General features: G+C 43.2%; 2 protein-coding genes across 3 annotated transcripts in view; one reads left to right on the forward strand and one right to left on the reverse strand.

Moving 5' to 3' along the window:
- ANGEL1 (angel homolog 1) overlaps positions 1-17,587 on the forward strand; it is a 112,944-nt gene that overhangs the window by 65,447 nt on the left and 29,910 nt on the right. Inside the window, exon 1 of one of the 2 annotated variants that reach the window (XM_043988013.1) lies at positions 8,251-8,290. The exons of the other annotated variant lie outside the window; for it this stretch is intronic. The gene's annotated coding sequence lies outside the window, so the exon portion shown is untranslated. Of the gene's footprint in view, positions 1-8,250; positions 8,291-17,587 lie in introns of those variants that run through there. 2 annotated transcript variants of the gene reach the window in all.
- LRRC74A (leucine rich repeat containing 74A) overlaps positions 1-17,587 on the reverse strand; it is a 55,974-nt gene that overhangs the window by 37,056 nt on the left and 1,331 nt on the right. Inside the window, exons 2-9 of the mRNA XM_043988017.1 lie at positions 16,418-16,546; positions 10,594-10,766; positions 7,602-7,709; positions 6,866-6,962; positions 5,987-6,036; positions 4,335-4,416; positions 4,166-4,251; positions 2,312-2,506 (exon numbers count right to left, since the gene is read on the reverse strand). Coding sequence (XP_043843952.1) covers positions 2,312-2,506; positions 4,166-4,251; positions 4,335-4,416; positions 5,987-6,036; positions 6,866-6,962; positions 7,602-7,709; positions 10,594-10,766; positions 16,418-16,546 — 920 coding nt within the window. The remainder of the gene's footprint in view (positions 1-2,311; positions 2,507-4,165; positions 4,252-4,334; positions 4,417-5,986; positions 6,037-6,865; positions 6,963-7,601; positions 7,710-10,593; positions 10,767-16,417; positions 16,547-17,587) is intronic.

A 17,587-nucleotide genomic window follows, 5' to 3' on the forward strand; every position in this document is an offset into this window, starting at 1 on the left:
AATGTGACCAGTCCCAACCCTCTATAGGAAAACCCCCAAATGTGTCAATATGAAGCCAGACTGAGGTAAGTGAGTTAGCTGAGAGGTGGAGGTACAAGTTCCATGGGAAGCCACATTTTTGGGCGACATTATTTCTTCTCTACTACTCTACTCTTCTCTCCCCTCCTCTCTCTTCTTTTCCCCTCTCCTTTCTTGGTTCAACTCTGTAGATAGAACTTCTCATGTTCTGGGCATAGGTGGTTGATGTCTGTTCATCATTCTTTTTTTCTTCCCTTTTTTGGGGGGGGGCAATGGGGGTTAAGTGACTTGTTCAGGGTCACACAGCTAGTGCCAAGGGTCTGAGCCCGGATTTGAACTCAGGTCCTTCTGAATCCAGGGCTGGTGCTTTATCCACTGCACCACCTAGCTGCCCCTGTTCATCATTCTTGAAAAGGATTGATGACATCATGAGGGTGATGTCTTAACTTGCCCATGTGGTTAAAATAGCTCTTGTCTGTCCATTGATGCAGTTTCATGCCCTAGTTAGTGTAAAATTATCCCAGCTGGGCTAATCTCTCAGCCCTAGGTCTGTACTGGCTACCCAGTCTGATAGAAAATTTTGAATTCACTACATTTTAACTTCTATTCCCCCCACCCCCCAGGGCAATGAGGGTTAAGTGATTTGCCCAGGGTCACACAGCTAGTAAGTGTCAAGTGTCTGAGGCTGTATTTGAACTCAGGTCCTCCTGAATCCAGAGCTGGTGCTTTATCCACTGCGCCACGTAGTTGCCACCTCTTCTATTTTCTTTCTACAAAAAACCAGGGGGTCCCATACTTCTCTCTTCTCCCTTCCCGCCCTTTCATCTCTTTCTAGCAGTCAGAATAGCTTATGCATTATGAATTAGCATATATAAGACAAGCCACTTACATAGATTGCATAGGTGATTTTTTTTTGTCTATGGCAAAGAAGCATTCACACCCTACCCAGTAAGAAACAACCCAGCACCCAAATGTCAAAACTTGAACCTGAGCGCTTTTCCTTGTTGCTGCTCTCCAAGTAGGAGGATCTACCTCAGATGACACTCAGGTATGCATTAGCCAGCAGAGTCTGGGGTTGAATTTCCTCACAGGCATGTTCTCACAGTGACTTGTCTGACTAGACCCAAGTCCTTAGCTCACTCCTGTAATGATCCCACGGATAAACAAGGAGAGGCTTCCTAGAGTTCTTCTCTCTCTGGGGAACAATGGAAATCCCACAAACAGAACTTTTTCCCCTTGTGGTTGTATCCAAAAGAAGGAGCCTGACAAAATTCACACAAGAGTTAGAGAGGGTACTTGATTCTCCCGTGAACCAGTATATAGAAGCCAAGCTGATTCTTTGGCTCTCTTGGCCTGTGATCCATGAAATACATCACCGTAATGCTATGACTGCTTGGGCATGGCTAGAAACAATGCAGCCAGTTTGACATTCTCTGGCAGAGATGGGATTCTGCTCCAGATTTCTCAGCTTTTAACACATGTCTGTAATTACATCCCCTCCCCTCGGGCTGCAATTATGGATACCTGCCCAAAGGGAAGTTGGCACGTGCTTCCTTGCCCTAATAAAGGTAGGCTCTTCAGTGGCAGATCACTAGGGTGGGGTGGTCAGGGATTTGACTCAGGGTTCCCAAATTTATCAGGACTTGCAGTCCATAAGCACCAAAGAAATAACAAAGCTTGCCAAGCACCTACTTGGCAGGAATAATTGATTAAAAGAATAATAGCTATCGTTTACTCATCGATTTAAGACTCATAGAGTATTTTCTAGATGTTATCTCATCTGATCCTCACAACAACCTTTGGAGGGAGGTGGTATTATTATTCCAGTTTAACAGATGAGTAAACAGGCTGAGAGAATGATTTGCCCAGGTCATGCAGCTAGCAAGTTATCTGAGGCAAGATTTGAAATCTGTCTTCTTGACTCCAGGTCTAGTCCTTTGTCCACTAATAGGAAGTATCAGGTGACATGCTGGACTGAGTTCCTTCCTCTCTTCCTGTGACTGACCTCCCTAGAAGCAGCTTTCAGCCTGTCTCAGGGTTTCTGTCTTGCCTGTTCCTCTCTCCTCCAGCTGAGTGCACATTTCCTGTTACTTGTCCTGGGTGTGATTGACAGCATTTGCTCCAAGTGCAAACATTCATCCTTATAATTTTGCTTCATGCAGTGAGGCATGTCTAACCTTGACCTTCCTGAAGTGATATCACAGATATCACTGGCTTCTAGTTAATAACCTCAAACCTATTTATTTATGCCCATTGTCACCCAATGATCCAAGTCCAGTTCAGACAACTTTACCTTTAAAATTCTGAGGGTTTCATTGAACTCTAGTCCCCTGCCCAGCTTGATGGCCCCTTCATTGTTCAGGTGGTTGCTGCTGATATCCAGGTAGGCCAGAGTAGAGTTGATTCTAAGTGCATCCCCCAAGGCCTGAGCCCCTTCATTACCAAAGCCGTTCCAAGAAATATCCAAAGTCTTCAGTGTGATATTGGCCTCCAGGGAAAAGGCAGAATAGCATAGGAATAAAGGTCATATGTAGCACATCAATTGATGAATACTGATTTATATCCCCTTCTCCATCACTACTTATCCCACATCAACAAGATTCCATAATAACCAGAGGGACAGAACCAGGAAGAATTTGCTTTCTCTGGCTATACCCTTCTTGTGTCTGGGATCGCCAGTATTTAGACTCCTATCTAGGAGCTTAGCCAATCCCTAGTGGTTTCTGTGAATTGCTTTTCTGAGAATTACTCAACATTCCTCCTTGGGCCTCCATCAGAGTGAGTTTTCCTACATCAGGGGTGCAGTTTTTTTTTTTAAAGTGAGGCAATTGGGGTTAAGTGACTTGCCCAGGGTCACACAGCTAGTAAGTGTTAAGTGTCTGAGGCCGGATTTGAACTCAGGTACTCCTGAGCACTCAGGTGCTCTATCCACTGCACCATCTAGCTGCCCCCAGGGATGCACTTCTAATACAAGAGGACTTGAACTAAATGGCAAATGAACTTACCACTTATCAGTTTACTGTTTATCTGAGAAACAGAGTGCTGATGGAGACTGTTAGTACAATAGGGAAGACAATGCATTGGAATGATAGAGATGGGAAGGGAGCAGATATGGCAATTTGCTTTCTAAGAGTGCCACAGCATTTCTGCCCTTACAGAGGTTGCTTGTGAATGTATACTTAAGTGGGAGACTTGATCCAGTGCTTTGCCATTGTATGGGAGAATGAACTATTACATTTTTTTAGGGATACAGAACATTATAGTATAAGGTGAGAAGGAAAGAACTACCTTTCTGTACTAGTGTCTGTGTGTTCCATTGGTGTACTGACCTTCAGTAGGAGGTAGTTTAGGGAGTAAGGGGCTTGTAGGTTTACCCCTCAGGGTACTTTGTGTGTCTATGGCCAAGCTTATTTGCTGCACCAGAGTCTGGACACAGTTAACATGCTCAGTAAGTAGTCTACAATAACTATGCCTTTAGATTGGGGGGAAGTTATGCATCTGACAGAACTAGAGGACATTATTCCATCCACTAGGGGCTGGGCAACAACAGAGACCTAGTACCATGACAACTGTCCAGTCTCAGGTACCTAAGGAGGAAAGAGAAGAAGAAGAAGAAGAAGAAGAAGAAGAAGAAGAAGAAGAAGAAGAAGAAGAAGAAGAAGGAGGAGGAGGAGGAGGAGGAGGAGGAGGAGGAGGAGGAGGAGGAGGAGGAGGAGGAGGAGGAGGAGGAGGAGGAGGAGGAGGAGGAGGAGGAGGAGGAGGAGGAGGAGGAGGAGGAGAAGGAGAAGGAGGAGGAGGAGGAGAAGGAGAAGGAGAAGGAGGAGAAGAAGGAGAAGGAGAAGGAGGAGAAGAAGGAGAAGAAGGAGAAGGAGGAGAAGGAGAAGAAGGAGAAGGAGAAGAAGGAGAAGGAGAGGAAGAAGGAGAAGAAGGAGAAGGAGAAGGAGAAGGAGAAGGAGAAGAAGAAGAAGAAGAAGAAGAAGAAGGAGAAGGAGGAGGAGGAGGAAGAGGAGGAGGAGGAGATGGTGATGATGGTGATGGTGATGATGGTGATGATGGTGGTGGTGGTGATGATGATGATATGGAACTGGGAGATGCATTGGTGACCTTCCCAGAACCCTACTCACCACCATTCTGGAGAGCACCTTACCCGAAGACTGTTACACAATGACACAGCCCCCTTTAAGTTCAGTTGGTTCCAGCTGAGGTCCAATGTTTGCAGTCCTTCATTGAGGACTGAGGATGAGAAGATATTTTAGCATGAAACATATCCACAGTATTGCATTTCCAAGTTACCATGCTCTGCATAGTGATATTACCCAGCATATGTCCCAATTGTTCTCCTCCCTTCTCAGAAAATGAATTGTGGCTGAGGTCCAGGAACTTGATTCGATAATTAGACTAGGAAAAGAAATAGTGGAGAGAAGGTTCTTTTTATTTTTTTAACCTAGTTCCACCTTTTATCTACTTAAGGAAAAGGAGAGGGGACATTATAGGGTGATCTCAGATCTTGCTCATTCCTTTTTTTTAAAAAAATTCTTCCCCTTTTTCTCTCACCCTCCACACTGAGAAGGCAAACAATTTGGCACAGGTTATATATGTAGTCATGCAAAACATATTTCTATATTAGTCATGTTGTGAAATTGGTCATTCCTTTTTAATGAATGATGACTGGTAGAAGAATTTAGTGCTCCCAGGAAGGTACTATGCCATGCCCTTATCCAAGGATGGAAGTGTGAAAAATAATAATTATTAATAATCACTATCTTGGGGGACCTAGAGATCTCTCCTGCTTAGTCCTCTCTTCTCTCTCTCTCTCTCTTTTTTTTTTTTTAGTGAGGCAATTGGGGTTAAGTGACTTGCCCAGGGTCACACAGCTAGTCAGTGTTACGTGTCTGAAGCTGGATTTGACCTCAGGTACTCCGGACTCCAGGGCCGGTGCTCTATCCACTGCGCCACCTAGCTGCCCCTCCTCTCTTCTCTTTACCAAAAGACAAGGCCTTTTTGAGAGATTTCTTTAAATCTGGTCTAGGTCAAACCCAACCCAAAACAAAGCTGACAAAAGGAGCCTTAAGTGGAGACACATTCTTTTCTCTGGATAAGCTGAAGGACTTTACTGATGAGATTAAGTCACACCTAGAGGAAAGGAAATTTGCTCTGTCTACCTGAGTGAGGGTCTTGCATTCATTTTTCTGATGTCATCCTTGGATTTCATTTTAATATAACCAACCTCCAATCATGTCAACCAATTAGATTTGATTGTTGTTAACCAATTGGATTTGATTGCTATGTGATGGACCTCCTTACAGTTAGAAAGGTATATAAACCGAGACCCCATCGCCATTAGGGGTGTTTGGTCTGAGATAGCCATAGACCCCATTTTATTAATAACCCACCGGCTATATTAGTAAAATGATTAAACTACCCAGATACCATGTCTCTCATATTTTTAAACATCACAGATGTGAGGGGAGATGAAACAATGACTACCTTCCCCTGAAGCCAGGCCATTGGCCTCATTCTTTTGCTTAGCAGTTGTCTAGCTCTACCAATGATATTTATGGATTGGCTTCATAGGTTAGTCATTAAATAAATATTGGTTGAATGAAACTCACCCATCCATTTATTCATTGATTCAACCAACCAACATTCAATAAGTGAGTACTATGTCCAATGGATACCATTGTACTAGGTGCCAGGGAGCAGGAAATATAAGTAAGATATATGCCCTACCCTCAAGGACTTCATAATGTACTAGAGCGAGCAGACATGTACACAGATAAATCTAAGAAGATGCCAAGTATGTAAGAGGGCTACAAAGGAACCTTCCCCTCCAAAACCAGTGCTCTTCCTACTGTGCTATGCTGCCTCTCGGGCAGCAGTGGAATGGGGTCTGGTGGTGAGGTGTCTCCCAGGTGTAGGAGAAGAGGCAGAAGGGTGAATATGTTTGAGTAGCTTCCTAATTTCTTACCACAAGTGCATTGCAGAACATCTCAGCTGTGTCATCATTGAAGTTATTCCCTGCAATGAAAAAGTTGCATGGATGGAATCCATCAGGTCTCTCATCTCCCTCCCCACCCCCATTCTTCTCTTCTGGTCTCTCTCCCCAACATCTCTTGTGCCTCCTTCCACCAACATCCCCTGCTCCTGCCGGCAACCCCCCCCCCCATTTCATTGGGGATGACAAATTCAAGAGATTGAATTAGGGAATGAAAAAAGAATGATGCTGAAAAAAGAGACAAGCAAAAATGGCTCCAAGTGATCAACATTGTCCTTTTTCTTCTCTCTGTATTCCCACTTGCATTATTCTGAGAGCTCTCTGGGGTGCTGTATCACTCTCTACCCATTAAAAATGGCAGCATTAGTTCCACATCTGGGTCCCATCTGAAACCACTGAAATGCACTCAGTTTTTCTACCTAATGCTCATTGGTGTGAAGTGAATTTTCAGTCCTTTAGCTGCTAGATTTGTCTCGGAGATGCCAAATAATGACTGATTCTTTTTCACTACACTGATGAACTTAATGTAGAGGAGAGGGGGGTGCCAGGACCCCAGGACCAGGTACCCTTGTCTCTCCCCTACATTTTCAATTTTTAAAAAAAAATTGTTGTCTTCCTCCATTAGTATATAAGCTCCTTTAGGTAAGGGGCTGTCTTTCTATTTGTATTCCCAGCATTTGGAACAGACCTTAGCACATAGTAGGTGCTTAATAAATGCCTGGTGACTGACTACTGACCAATTGCTTTGGCATCATATAGCACAGAGGGTTCAAGAAACTACTTTCTTTTTTCATCCTTTGCTTCCTAGATGTTTCCTACTGCCCCACCCCTTGCCTTGATCTTGAAGTTCACCTGAAAGCTGAATGGACCAGAGTGAAGAAGTATTTTCTAGGAGAAAATCTGTGATAATTTTGGCCCCTGGAGTATCCAAGTGATTGTTGGAGACATTCTAAAAGGCAAAACAAAAATCTCCATAAGAAAAATGCAGCACATTGCTACTTTCACAAATAAATCAATGTAAAAGAAAAAAGGTGTCAGAAGACCTTTGTTCTGAGTCTGCTATGTGACCGTGACCAAATTCTTTGAGCTCTAATAGTTTCAGTTTAGTCCTATCCAAAAATGAGGGGATTGGATTAGATGCTCTCTAAGGATCTTCCCTTCAAATCCTACAATCATATGAAGGTCAGGGTATTTTTTTTTTAAACCTGAGGTCTCTAAGGAGGAGACAGAAGTCAAGAGAGGCCTACACAAATAAAAATGCTTTATTTTTTCAAATGATTTATCTCTCTCATTGCCTTTGAAGGATTTTTCAAAAAGGAAATGGACAATGTGGTCAAGATGCCCATGAATGTCCCCTAGAGTTTGGGTGGGAAATGCTCGTTGGAGCATTCCATTGGAAAGTAGAATAAGAGCCCCATGGATTTCCTCTGGTACATCAGTTCCTAACATGAATAAGACCCCCAGTGTGGATTGTGGTAAGGCTGGTGGCAAGCCCTGGATTTGGCTGGGACTGCTATGGCCTCCTCTGCACTGGGGTTTGAAGCCTGGGTTCTGACAGAGGGGGAAAACTGAAAGGAGAACAGTGTACCAGTTCTTGAATATAGTAGTTCTCATGCAGCATCTGCATCAGGGCCAAGGCACCTTCTTCCAGGATCCAATTGTCTTCTAACTCCAGGCGGGTGATAGTTGTGTTGGACTTGGGCCACCATGTCGGAAAGGACAAAGAAAGAGAGTCAGTGACATTGCCCGTTCTCTGGCACAACCAGAATTCAACCCTCTATGTGAATATTCTGTTCACATCTGATGCAACTTAATACATTTTACAAAGGAGTAAACTTGAAGCTTAAAAAGGTTGAACAATGTGCCCAAGTCACAGAGTGAGTATCTGAGGCAGGATTCAAACTTAGGGCTTTTCACTCTAAGACCACCATATTCCCTAGCTACCTCAAAGGATCATAGCTGGAAGGGGCTTCAGAGGCCACCTAGTCCAACCCCCTCATTTTGCAGATGAGGAACCCAAAGCTCAGAGAAGTCAGGATCAAATTGTCCAGGGTCACACAGAGAGTGTGGGATTTGAATACCTATTCCCTACCTTTTCCTCCTCCCCTTCCCCCCCCCCCAAAGTTCATGGTTTTATTGAGTTGCATCAGATGTGACCAATAACTTTTCTTTTCTTTCTTTCTTTTTTTTTTTTTGCAGGGCAATGGGGGTTAAGTGACTTGCCCAGGGTCACACAGCCAGTATGTGTCAAGCGTCTGAGGACGGATCTGAACTCAGGTACTCCTGAATCCAAGGCCGGTGCTTTATCCACTGCGCCACCTAGCCACCCCCAATAACTTTTCTTTAAAAAGAAAGGGTATGAGGAGAATTTGAAGAGTGTTTGCAAGAGCCCCTAAAGTAATTAAAGAACTAGACAAGAAGAAGTTGGAGAAGAGACTCAAGGGATTACAACTATTAGTCAGTTAACCTAGGTTTTAGTTTCTTCATTTATAAGATGGGTATAATAAGACTTGTACCACTTCTTTTTTTTTTGGTGGGGTAATGAGGGTTAAGTGACTTGCTCGGGGTCAGACAGCTAGTAAGTGTCAAATGTCTGAGGCTGGATTTGAACTCAGGTCCTCTTGAATCCAGGGCCGGTGCTTTATCCACTGCGTCACCTAGCTGCCTCATTATACCACTTATTTCACATGGTTGTTGTTAGAATTCAGGGAAATAACGGACATGTCTCCATCTAACTAATCATACATTTAATCATAAAAAGGCATCAATGAGGGGGCGGCTAGGTGGTGCAGTGGATAAAGCACCGGCCCTGGAATCAGGAGTTCCTGAGTTCAAATCCGGCCTCAGACGCTTGACACTTACTAGCTGTGTGACCCTGGGCAAGTCACTTAACCTCCATTGCCCCGCAAAAAAAAAAAAAGGCATCAATGGACCCCTGATCTTACTGATTTGAGCGCTCTATCAACCAGCATGGATGGTAACATCTTTACTTTTTCATCCTGCCAAATCCTTGTTTATATCCTCCTGCAAATTCTTCATAGGGGAGTCTACTCAAAGCTCTGGAGACCTTCCTTTAGGTCTTTTAACATTTCATGGGTACCATGGTGGGACTCAAGTTGTCCATGTCTTATGTTCTGGATGTATGACCAACCCACCTTTTTTTCTGGAGCATTTATCTCCTTGTGTTACTTCTTGTGTGGAAATCATCATTGATAATATGTGTCTCTACACTAACCCTTTGTGGCACTCACAATTTTTTTTTTTTTTTAGTGAGGCAATTGGGGTTAAGTGACTTGCCCAGGGTCACAGAGCTAGTAAGTGTTAAGTGTCTGAGGCTGGATTTGAACTCAGGTACTTCTGACTCCAGGGCCGGTGCTCTATCCACTGCACCACCTAGCTGCCCCCCTCACAATTTTTATTATTCAGAGATCATGGTATTCCAGGATCTGTAGCCATAAAAGGTTGCCAGAAGAATCTTTTTTGGTCCAGACCTATGATTTTGTTCATGTAGGAAGCTCCTGTTGAAAAATCTACTTTTAATGAATGCTAATAAGTAAGTATTTTGCAACTTATGGTCTTAGAGCACAGTCTGGGTGACTTGTCCAGACTCACCCATCCAGTAAGTATCAGAGGTAGGACATGAATCTAGGTTATCCTGATGCTAGAGTCAATTCTTTATCAACTCCACCATGCTGCCAATCTACCAGGAGAATACAAATGCTTAAATGAAGAGTTTTTTTTTTTACTCAGATTGTTGCTTGAGATCATTGAAAATGGGTAATGCTTCTCATATACAATCTAGTCCTCTTTCTTTCTTTCTCTGCTTTAATTTGAGGACTAGCTTATTGTCTGTCTGCAGTGACTATCTAAGAGATTTATATACTGATAAAGGAATTCAATTGGTTGACTAGCCAGAACAGAGACTTTAAATGCCAAAGAAAAGAGGTTGGATTTGATCCCAGAGGCAGTAGGAAGCCCCCAGAGTTCGAGGACTCCCTTTACATGGTCATACTTGTGTTTTAAAGAATATTACTTTGGCATCTGTGGGAAGGATGGATTGGAGAGGGGAGGGACTTGAAGTGGAGAGCCCACTTCGGAAGACACTGCAATAGTCCAAGTGGGAAATGATGAGGTCCTGAACTAGGCTGGTGGCTGTGTGCAGATGGATGTGAGAGATGGGGTAGAACTAATTAGACTTGGTCAATGATTAATGGGTTTGACCCATTTGTTAGGTGGTGACTTATAGTTTGATTCCCAGTTCTATCCTTTGCTGTTAAGGCTGTTGATGAGGCTGTTGCTTTGGTTTCCTGAATAAGAGAACTTCCTGCCAGGTCATAGATCAGCCAGCACCCTTGGCCCCAGTAAGCAAAAGCAGAGATCTCAGACTTAAAGGGGAAATCTGGCATTTGCAACCCAGGATACTGCAGTAGAGTGGGAAATGCTGATGGGGAGCAGGTGTTAATCATCCAGACTGTAATTGGAATGGAGGGAAGCTTGCACAAATTCCAGGCACCTTCCCCCATGGCACCATTTTCATTGGGTTCTTTTCTGCCTCTAAACTTTGCTCTGGTCTTGCTCACCACTAAGGATATGGCAATGGCTTTGGTACCCTTGGGGCCCAGCCCATGATGGTTGAGGTTCATGTGGGTTTCCTCCATGTTTCTGATGAAGTAGGAGACAGGAATCACTCCTACAAGCTTGCAGGCTTCTAGGTAGAGATCTTCTTGTCCTGTGGTAAAAAGCTTTTCCGAGTCTGTTGAGAAAAAAGGACAAGAAGCAGAGTTAGAATCCTTGCTTTTCCAACCTTCCCCTCTCTCCCCTTCCTCCTGGGCCACCCCAGTTCTTAGCTTTTCTCCCTTGGCCACAAAGTTGTTTTTTTTTCAAATCAGCTTCGCCACTCACTACCTGTGTGACCCTGAACACATCACTTAACCTTTCTAGGACTCAGTTTCCTCATATGTAAAAACAAGGAAATTGGACTAGATGGCCTCTAAAATACCTTTGAACTTTAAATCTGTGGTTCAGGACCCAGAGCCATCCTTGAAGGAAGAAATCATTGTGGAGAAAGGACCCACCTTTCTTCCTCATCACCACCAGCATCTCCTGCTGAGCAACTGCCCCAAAAGACAGACCGGCACAGGAGCCTTGGGAGTAGCAGCAGCTCCTAGACCTCTGGTCTTACTTCCAGAACGGCCCTCACAGCCGTCAACCTAGGAGGCATCTCCTGTTGAGAAAGGGTCAGCTATCCCCACCAACTGGTAAGCCAGGCTAACAGAAGCAGCGAAAGGGAGAGGGAGAGATAGGAGGCAGAATGAACACCACTATCACCACCTTGACCACTATCTTCCCTCAGTCCCTGATGCAGATCATCAAGGACCCTGAACCCTAAAGCCTTGGAAATGGCAATGCTTTCATCCCAGGACTGATAGCCAAAATTCTGGGAAGAAACTGTGGAGATGAAATGGTTCCTGCAGATACTATAGTTGCCATGCATCTACTGAAGACTTAGAAAAGAAAGTTCTCACCACTAAAGTCCTTGGTACCCTCAAATGGCTCTATATCAGAAACCAATAGGATTTTATCAGTGGGAATGACAAAGAAGAAGAGGCATTACTATCTGCTTTCTTCCCACATCCTAAGGACCATGGGCTATTTCCATCTAACTTGCCCTTGATTTCATGTGTTGCCTCTTCCATTAGAATGTAAGCTCCTTGAAAGCAAGGAGTGTCTTACTCTTCTATTTCTGTCCCCAGAACTTCACAGTGCTTTGCACATAATAAACATTTAATTCTCTCTCTCTCTCATCTTGCATTACTATGATTCTTTTATCACTGCTAGTAGGCTTCCTCAAGGATAGAGTATGAGAGGAAACAAACCTAGAAGGTTCCAACCTGATAAAATGCTTCCTGGGGAATAAGGTTAGGTCCTCTGTTGTAGGACTCCAAGCTTTCAATGAAAAAGAAAAATAAGGTGGTACCTTTCATTCAAATTAGAGGAATTTAGAGTGGGCTGTCAAGGTTTTGAGTCTTTGTAGGACCACAAAAACACCATAGAAGAATCAATCAATCCACAAGAATTTATTAAGCCTGTGCTGCACTGGGCCTTTGCACAAGGAGAAAGAATGCTGGCTCTGGAGTCAGAGGCCTCTGATGCTTACTACCTCTTTGAGCTTGGGCAAGTCACTCCTTCCCTGGATCTCAGTTTCCTAATTTTTAAAAAGAGGGCATTGGACTAGAGGTTCTCTGGGGTCCCTTAGAGATTTAGACCTAAGATCTCATGATCGATGGGGATACAAAGACAAAAGTAAAGCAATTCCCACAAGGAGTTTTCATGTTATGGAGAAAAATATATATAAAAATATCTATCTATCTATCTATCTATCTATCTATCTATCTATCTATCTATCTATCTATCTATCCACACACAAAGTAATTCCAGGGTGTTGTGGAGGCTATAGCAGTTTGAGGGATTAAGAAATCCTAGAAGATGGCACTTGGAATGGGTTTTGAAAGAAGTGAGGGATTTTAAGAGACAGAAATGAGGAGGGAGTGCGTCCCATACAAAAGGAACAACTCTGTGCAAAGTAACAAAGAAGGGAATGAATGGAATCCCACGTATGAAGAAGAGTAAGTTGGTCAGTTGAGTTGGAATGTAGCATATGTTAAAGATTCAATATTTTATAAACTGGAAAAACAAAGTGAAGCTAGATTATGAAGAGTTTTACATGAGAGACAAATGAATTTGTACTTTATCCTAAAAGAAATAGGGAATCACCAAAGTTGACTGAATCCTAGTGACACGGTCAGATCTGAACTTTAGGAAAATCATTTTGGTGGCTGTGTGGAGGATGGACCGGAGAGGGGAGAGACTTGAGACAGAAGGACTAGTTGGAAAGCTACTGAATAATAATCCAGAGGATGTGACCTAGAGTAGTGGCCTAGTGAGGGGAGAAGGAACCACTTGAATTTATTTGTATGATGTGTCTCATTTTAAGTTTTCCTATGTATTATTTCCTTCACCCTTACCCATTTTACAGCTGGGGAAACTGAGGCCCACAAATGTTAGACAAGTTGCCAGATGGCAGAGCCCAAAGTTAATATGAGGTCACTGCTTCTTAGTCCAGAGAACTTTTGATTAGACCAGCTCATGTCTGGGGAAGTCTGGATCTTTTTAGCTCCTGATATCTCAATAGCTGTGTCTCCTTTCGGTCATGCCAGGTCTATTGGATGGGCTCTCTGTGTCTGGCTTGGATCGAAATTTTGCATCTGTTTTCCTTCTGATCCCTGGGTTTTTGGTCAGCTGAGCACAAGCATTTCCAAAGAAGACAGGGCTATCTTTGTCAGGGCAGCTTATCCCATGGTCATAGATACATGTTGGCCTCCTCTTTCAGATCCAAGACCATTATTCTTGGATGTGAAGGATGGCATGGTAGCTGATGAAGGATAGCCTCTTATGGGAAGTGACCTCTCCTCTCTGACTGTGCTTAAGAGTATTGTTTTTTCCAATGTGGATATTCTGCTGATGCTGCCACACCCGCCAATGTCCAGCCAGGTCTTTTCATGGTGCCAGCTGAGGTTGATGCTTCCCACTTGGGATGTAGGGATGATGTTACTTGAGGCCACCATTGAAGGGCTTTTTCCTTTATAAGCAGGGGGCCATACTCTGAGGTCCATGAACTTGTCTTTAAAATTATTTTGACACTTGTATTCCAATGTAATTGGCTTCCTTTATAATTCTATGTATTTTATGGTATGCATTACAAACTGAGAAGGCACCCATAGACTTCACCAGGCTGCCAAATAGGTTCATGATACAAAAAAGATTAAGAACTCCTGCTTCAGAGGGGGCTTGTAGCCCCTGACATGACTACAGGAATACAGACGAGACAGAGCAGCTGTAGGCTGTGTTTCTGTCACCAATCATTGTCTGAATTTCCTGAGCCAAACACGGGCTTCCGAGGTTATATTCCATGTGGCTACATCTGTCTCCTGGTTTGTCCTTGGGACAAATTCTATTCTTGTTAGAACCCTGGCACCTGATGATTTTGGAGCCTGGGCTTATTCTTAGCTCTCTTCTCTATAGTTTCATTTCAAGATAACCTTCAGCTTAGCAGGTCCATTCCCCAGGAGAACCTTGGACAAACCACACAGTGTGTCCTTCCTACCTCTCAACGTTTGTATCCAGGTAAAACCAGGAGCCTTAAAATGAAGGGTGGGAAAAGCCCCCAAGTATATAGATTTTACCAGAAGACAGAAAATAGTGCCTCAGGACCTTTAAAAAATAAACTGGCAGAGCAAACCACTTTCCCTCTCATTAGTTGTTTCCCCAAGTCAATGTTCAATTGTTAGCATCAAAGGAGAATGAATGTAAGTGTGGTTATGGGGCATCAAAACTTGGTGTCTAGGGAGATTGCTTGGTTCCTCTACATGGGGGTCATTACCAGTCATCTTGACCTATGTTTTGCTACTGGATGAGTGATTGGAGGAGAGAGCAAAGCTGATGACTTTGCACAGCTCAGCCTCACTTCAATTCAATTCACTTGCAAGTCAAAACATCCTCCTCCTGATATCAGGATGAAGGACAAGCAACAGCAATTCTTTATATAACCCAGCTAGTGGCCCCCTCAAACCTACTCTACAGCACTATTTTCTGCCTTCTGGTAAAATCTATATACTTGGGGGCAGCTAGGTGGCGTATTGGATAAAGCACCGGCCCTGGATTTAGGAGTACCTGAGTTCAAATCCGGCCTCAGACACTTGACACTTACTAGCTGTGTGACCCTGGGCAAGTCATTTAACCCTCATTGCCCCGCAAAAAAAAAAAAATCTATATACTTAGTGAAAATACACCAGAAGCATGTGAAGTGTTCCTGGAGTAGACCAATGAAGAGACCGCATGGTACAGTGGAAAGAATGCTGGGTCTGGAGTCAGATGTCTGATTGATTCATTGGGGTAGTATGGTTTTGTTGGAAGGGGCCAGATGGTCAGTTGGATCACATGATTTTAAGAGAGATGGCTAAGCAAATTCCCCCAAAACCAGGCCAACAGGCAAGGCTTTCCAGTGGTAGTGGGTTTCTACCCCCAGTCACTGAGACAATATGTGGTTAATGGCCCTAGATCATGTTGAGCTACTGGGGACACCTTCATGTCTCACACTCCTCAGTTTAGTATTCATCAAGAGAAGAAACTGGGGCAGCTAGGTGGTGCAATGAATAGAACACTGGCCCTGGATTCAGGAGGACCTGAGTTCAAATCCGGCCTCAGACACTTGATATTTACTTGCTGTGTGACCCTGGGCAAATCACTTAATCCCAATTGCCTCACAAAAAAAAAAAATTGAAAAAAAGAGAGAAGAAACTGATGGGTCAGGGCACCACCTATTAATGGTATGAAAATATAGACTTAATGGGAAATGGCTTCAGGGCTCTTTAAACAAACAGACAAACCGCGAAGACCCTCCCTGATTTTCCTGAGATTTGTCATGGGAAAATAAAGATAAATAAAAATAAATAAAAATAAAGGTATCCAGATATTAGGTGTCAGGTGATTGGAAGAAGGCTGTCTCTGGGTCTGGTCCAGATAGGTGTTTAATAACTTGCTGGTTGACTGAATGACTGATTGACACTAGGTTGTCATGTGAAACTTTTCAAGCCATCTATTCTGAAGATGTATAAACTTATATTTGATAGCTGAGACAGCAGTGTATTGATAGAGAAAGCTTTTATCAGGCACGCACTATGAGCCAGGCTCTGTGCTAAGATTGGGGGATATAAATGCAAGCAAAAAAAATATAGCCCCTACCCACAAGGAACTTAGAGTCTAATAGTGGAAAACAATATATAGAGTAGCCATTTGATGAAATACATGGCAGCCCCAAAACAGCAGCTGCTGAGGTTTGCAACCAATATGTCTATTGAAGCATGACCCATGTTTACTGAATAGGGCAGCTATGTGGCTCAGTGGTTGGAGTGCTGGGTCTGAAGTCAAGAAGACCTGAGTTCAAATCCAGCCTCAGACACGTACTAGTTGTGTGACCCTGGGCAAGTCACTTGACTCTTTGCCTCAGTTTCCACATCTGTAAAATGGGGATCATAAGAGCATCTACCTCATGGGTGAGGATGAAATAAGCTAATAATTGTAAAGTGTTTAGCACAGTGTCTGACACACCGTAAACACTAGACAAATGTGATGATGATGGTAGTGGTGGTGGTGATGATGATGTGATTCCTATAGCAGAGACCACAGGGCCCACCTTACCAGTGAAGACAAACTGACATCTTTTACTTTGAGGAATAAATTATATGCCCCTTCCCACTCTACCCCTCGACTCTGTAAATCAAATAATGGAGAGAGTCTGTTCTGAGATGAACGCTGTTGGTCCCACCCAAACATCTGCATATTCACCTTCAATCTCAAGGTCTGTTTCATAGCTCTCAGGCTGGGCTTTATCTTTTTCGATGACAGGAGGAGGTTCTACCACGCAGATGATGTCTTCGTTAGAATCACTTTCCTGGACCTGTTGCTCACCCTCCTCTAGAAAGAAAAAAAGAGAAAAACCCATTTCCCTCATTGTGTATACCTAACTTGTACTTTTCTCTAGCCAACCAGAAATCATCCAACTCCACCTCTTCCTCAGGGACTCAGAAATAAATCCAGATCATATGTCTAGTCACCCAGGATTCCCATCCTCCCCCCCACCCTCTTTCTTGACTCTGGGTTTTCATTTACCTTGATGATAAAGTAGCCTGATGGTCACTAAGGGGGAAGCTTTTTGACCTCTGACAGGTTATCTGTAAACAAAGTGGTTGGACTAGAATATCTCTAAAATACCTTTTATGATTGATGACAGTTCCCATTCAAGTATCTCTCCTCTCCCTGATTGTGTCCCCCACCCCCATTTCTAAGCCAGCAGTATAATCAATTCAGTTCAATAAGTATTAAGTACAAAACTGGCCTTTGTTCAATGTTAAACTTGTCTGGGAAGACCTGATGCTTCTTCTCTGTATCCCTGGTTACTGATCATCTGAGAACACTGGAAAATCTCCTAAATAGGTCCTGTTCTGCTTTTGACTGTGTATACATATGACTTGACCAATCACTGTCTTCCTTCCCTTCCATGATATTGACTTGGTGATTTGTTCAACCTACAGTTTTTCTTTTGGGTAAAGAAAAAGGCAAGGCAGGGTGATGTAGTGGATATAGGCCTTACTTTGGAGTCAGGAAGACCTGGGTTCAAGTCCTACCTTTAACATACATTAACTGTATGACTGTAAGCAATTCATGTGACTTCTTGCTGTCCCAGTGAACTCCCCAAAATTATAAGCCACATATCAACATCTATGGAAGGAGTTTCCATAGTTGGAATCCCCCAAGTTTATTACAATATCTGTCTAGTATCAGACATGAACTGAAAAGCTGGTTTGAAAGTCAAATGCAGTTGAAGAGGAATGAGAAGTTTAATTTGGGTTCCAAATGATAACAGTCTGAATTTTTTTTGATCAGTCTGAATTTTTAAAGCACTTAAAGGTTTATAAAGCACATGTTAGATCATTTGATCCTCATAATAAACTTGAG

This window comes from Dromiciops gliroides, chromosome 2 (assembly GCF_019393635.1).
Source record: "Dromiciops gliroides isolate mDroGli1 chromosome 2, mDroGli1.pri, whole genome shotgun sequence".
Taxonomy (NCBI): domain Eukaryota; kingdom Metazoa; phylum Chordata; class Mammalia; order Microbiotheria; family Microbiotheriidae; genus Dromiciops; species Dromiciops gliroides.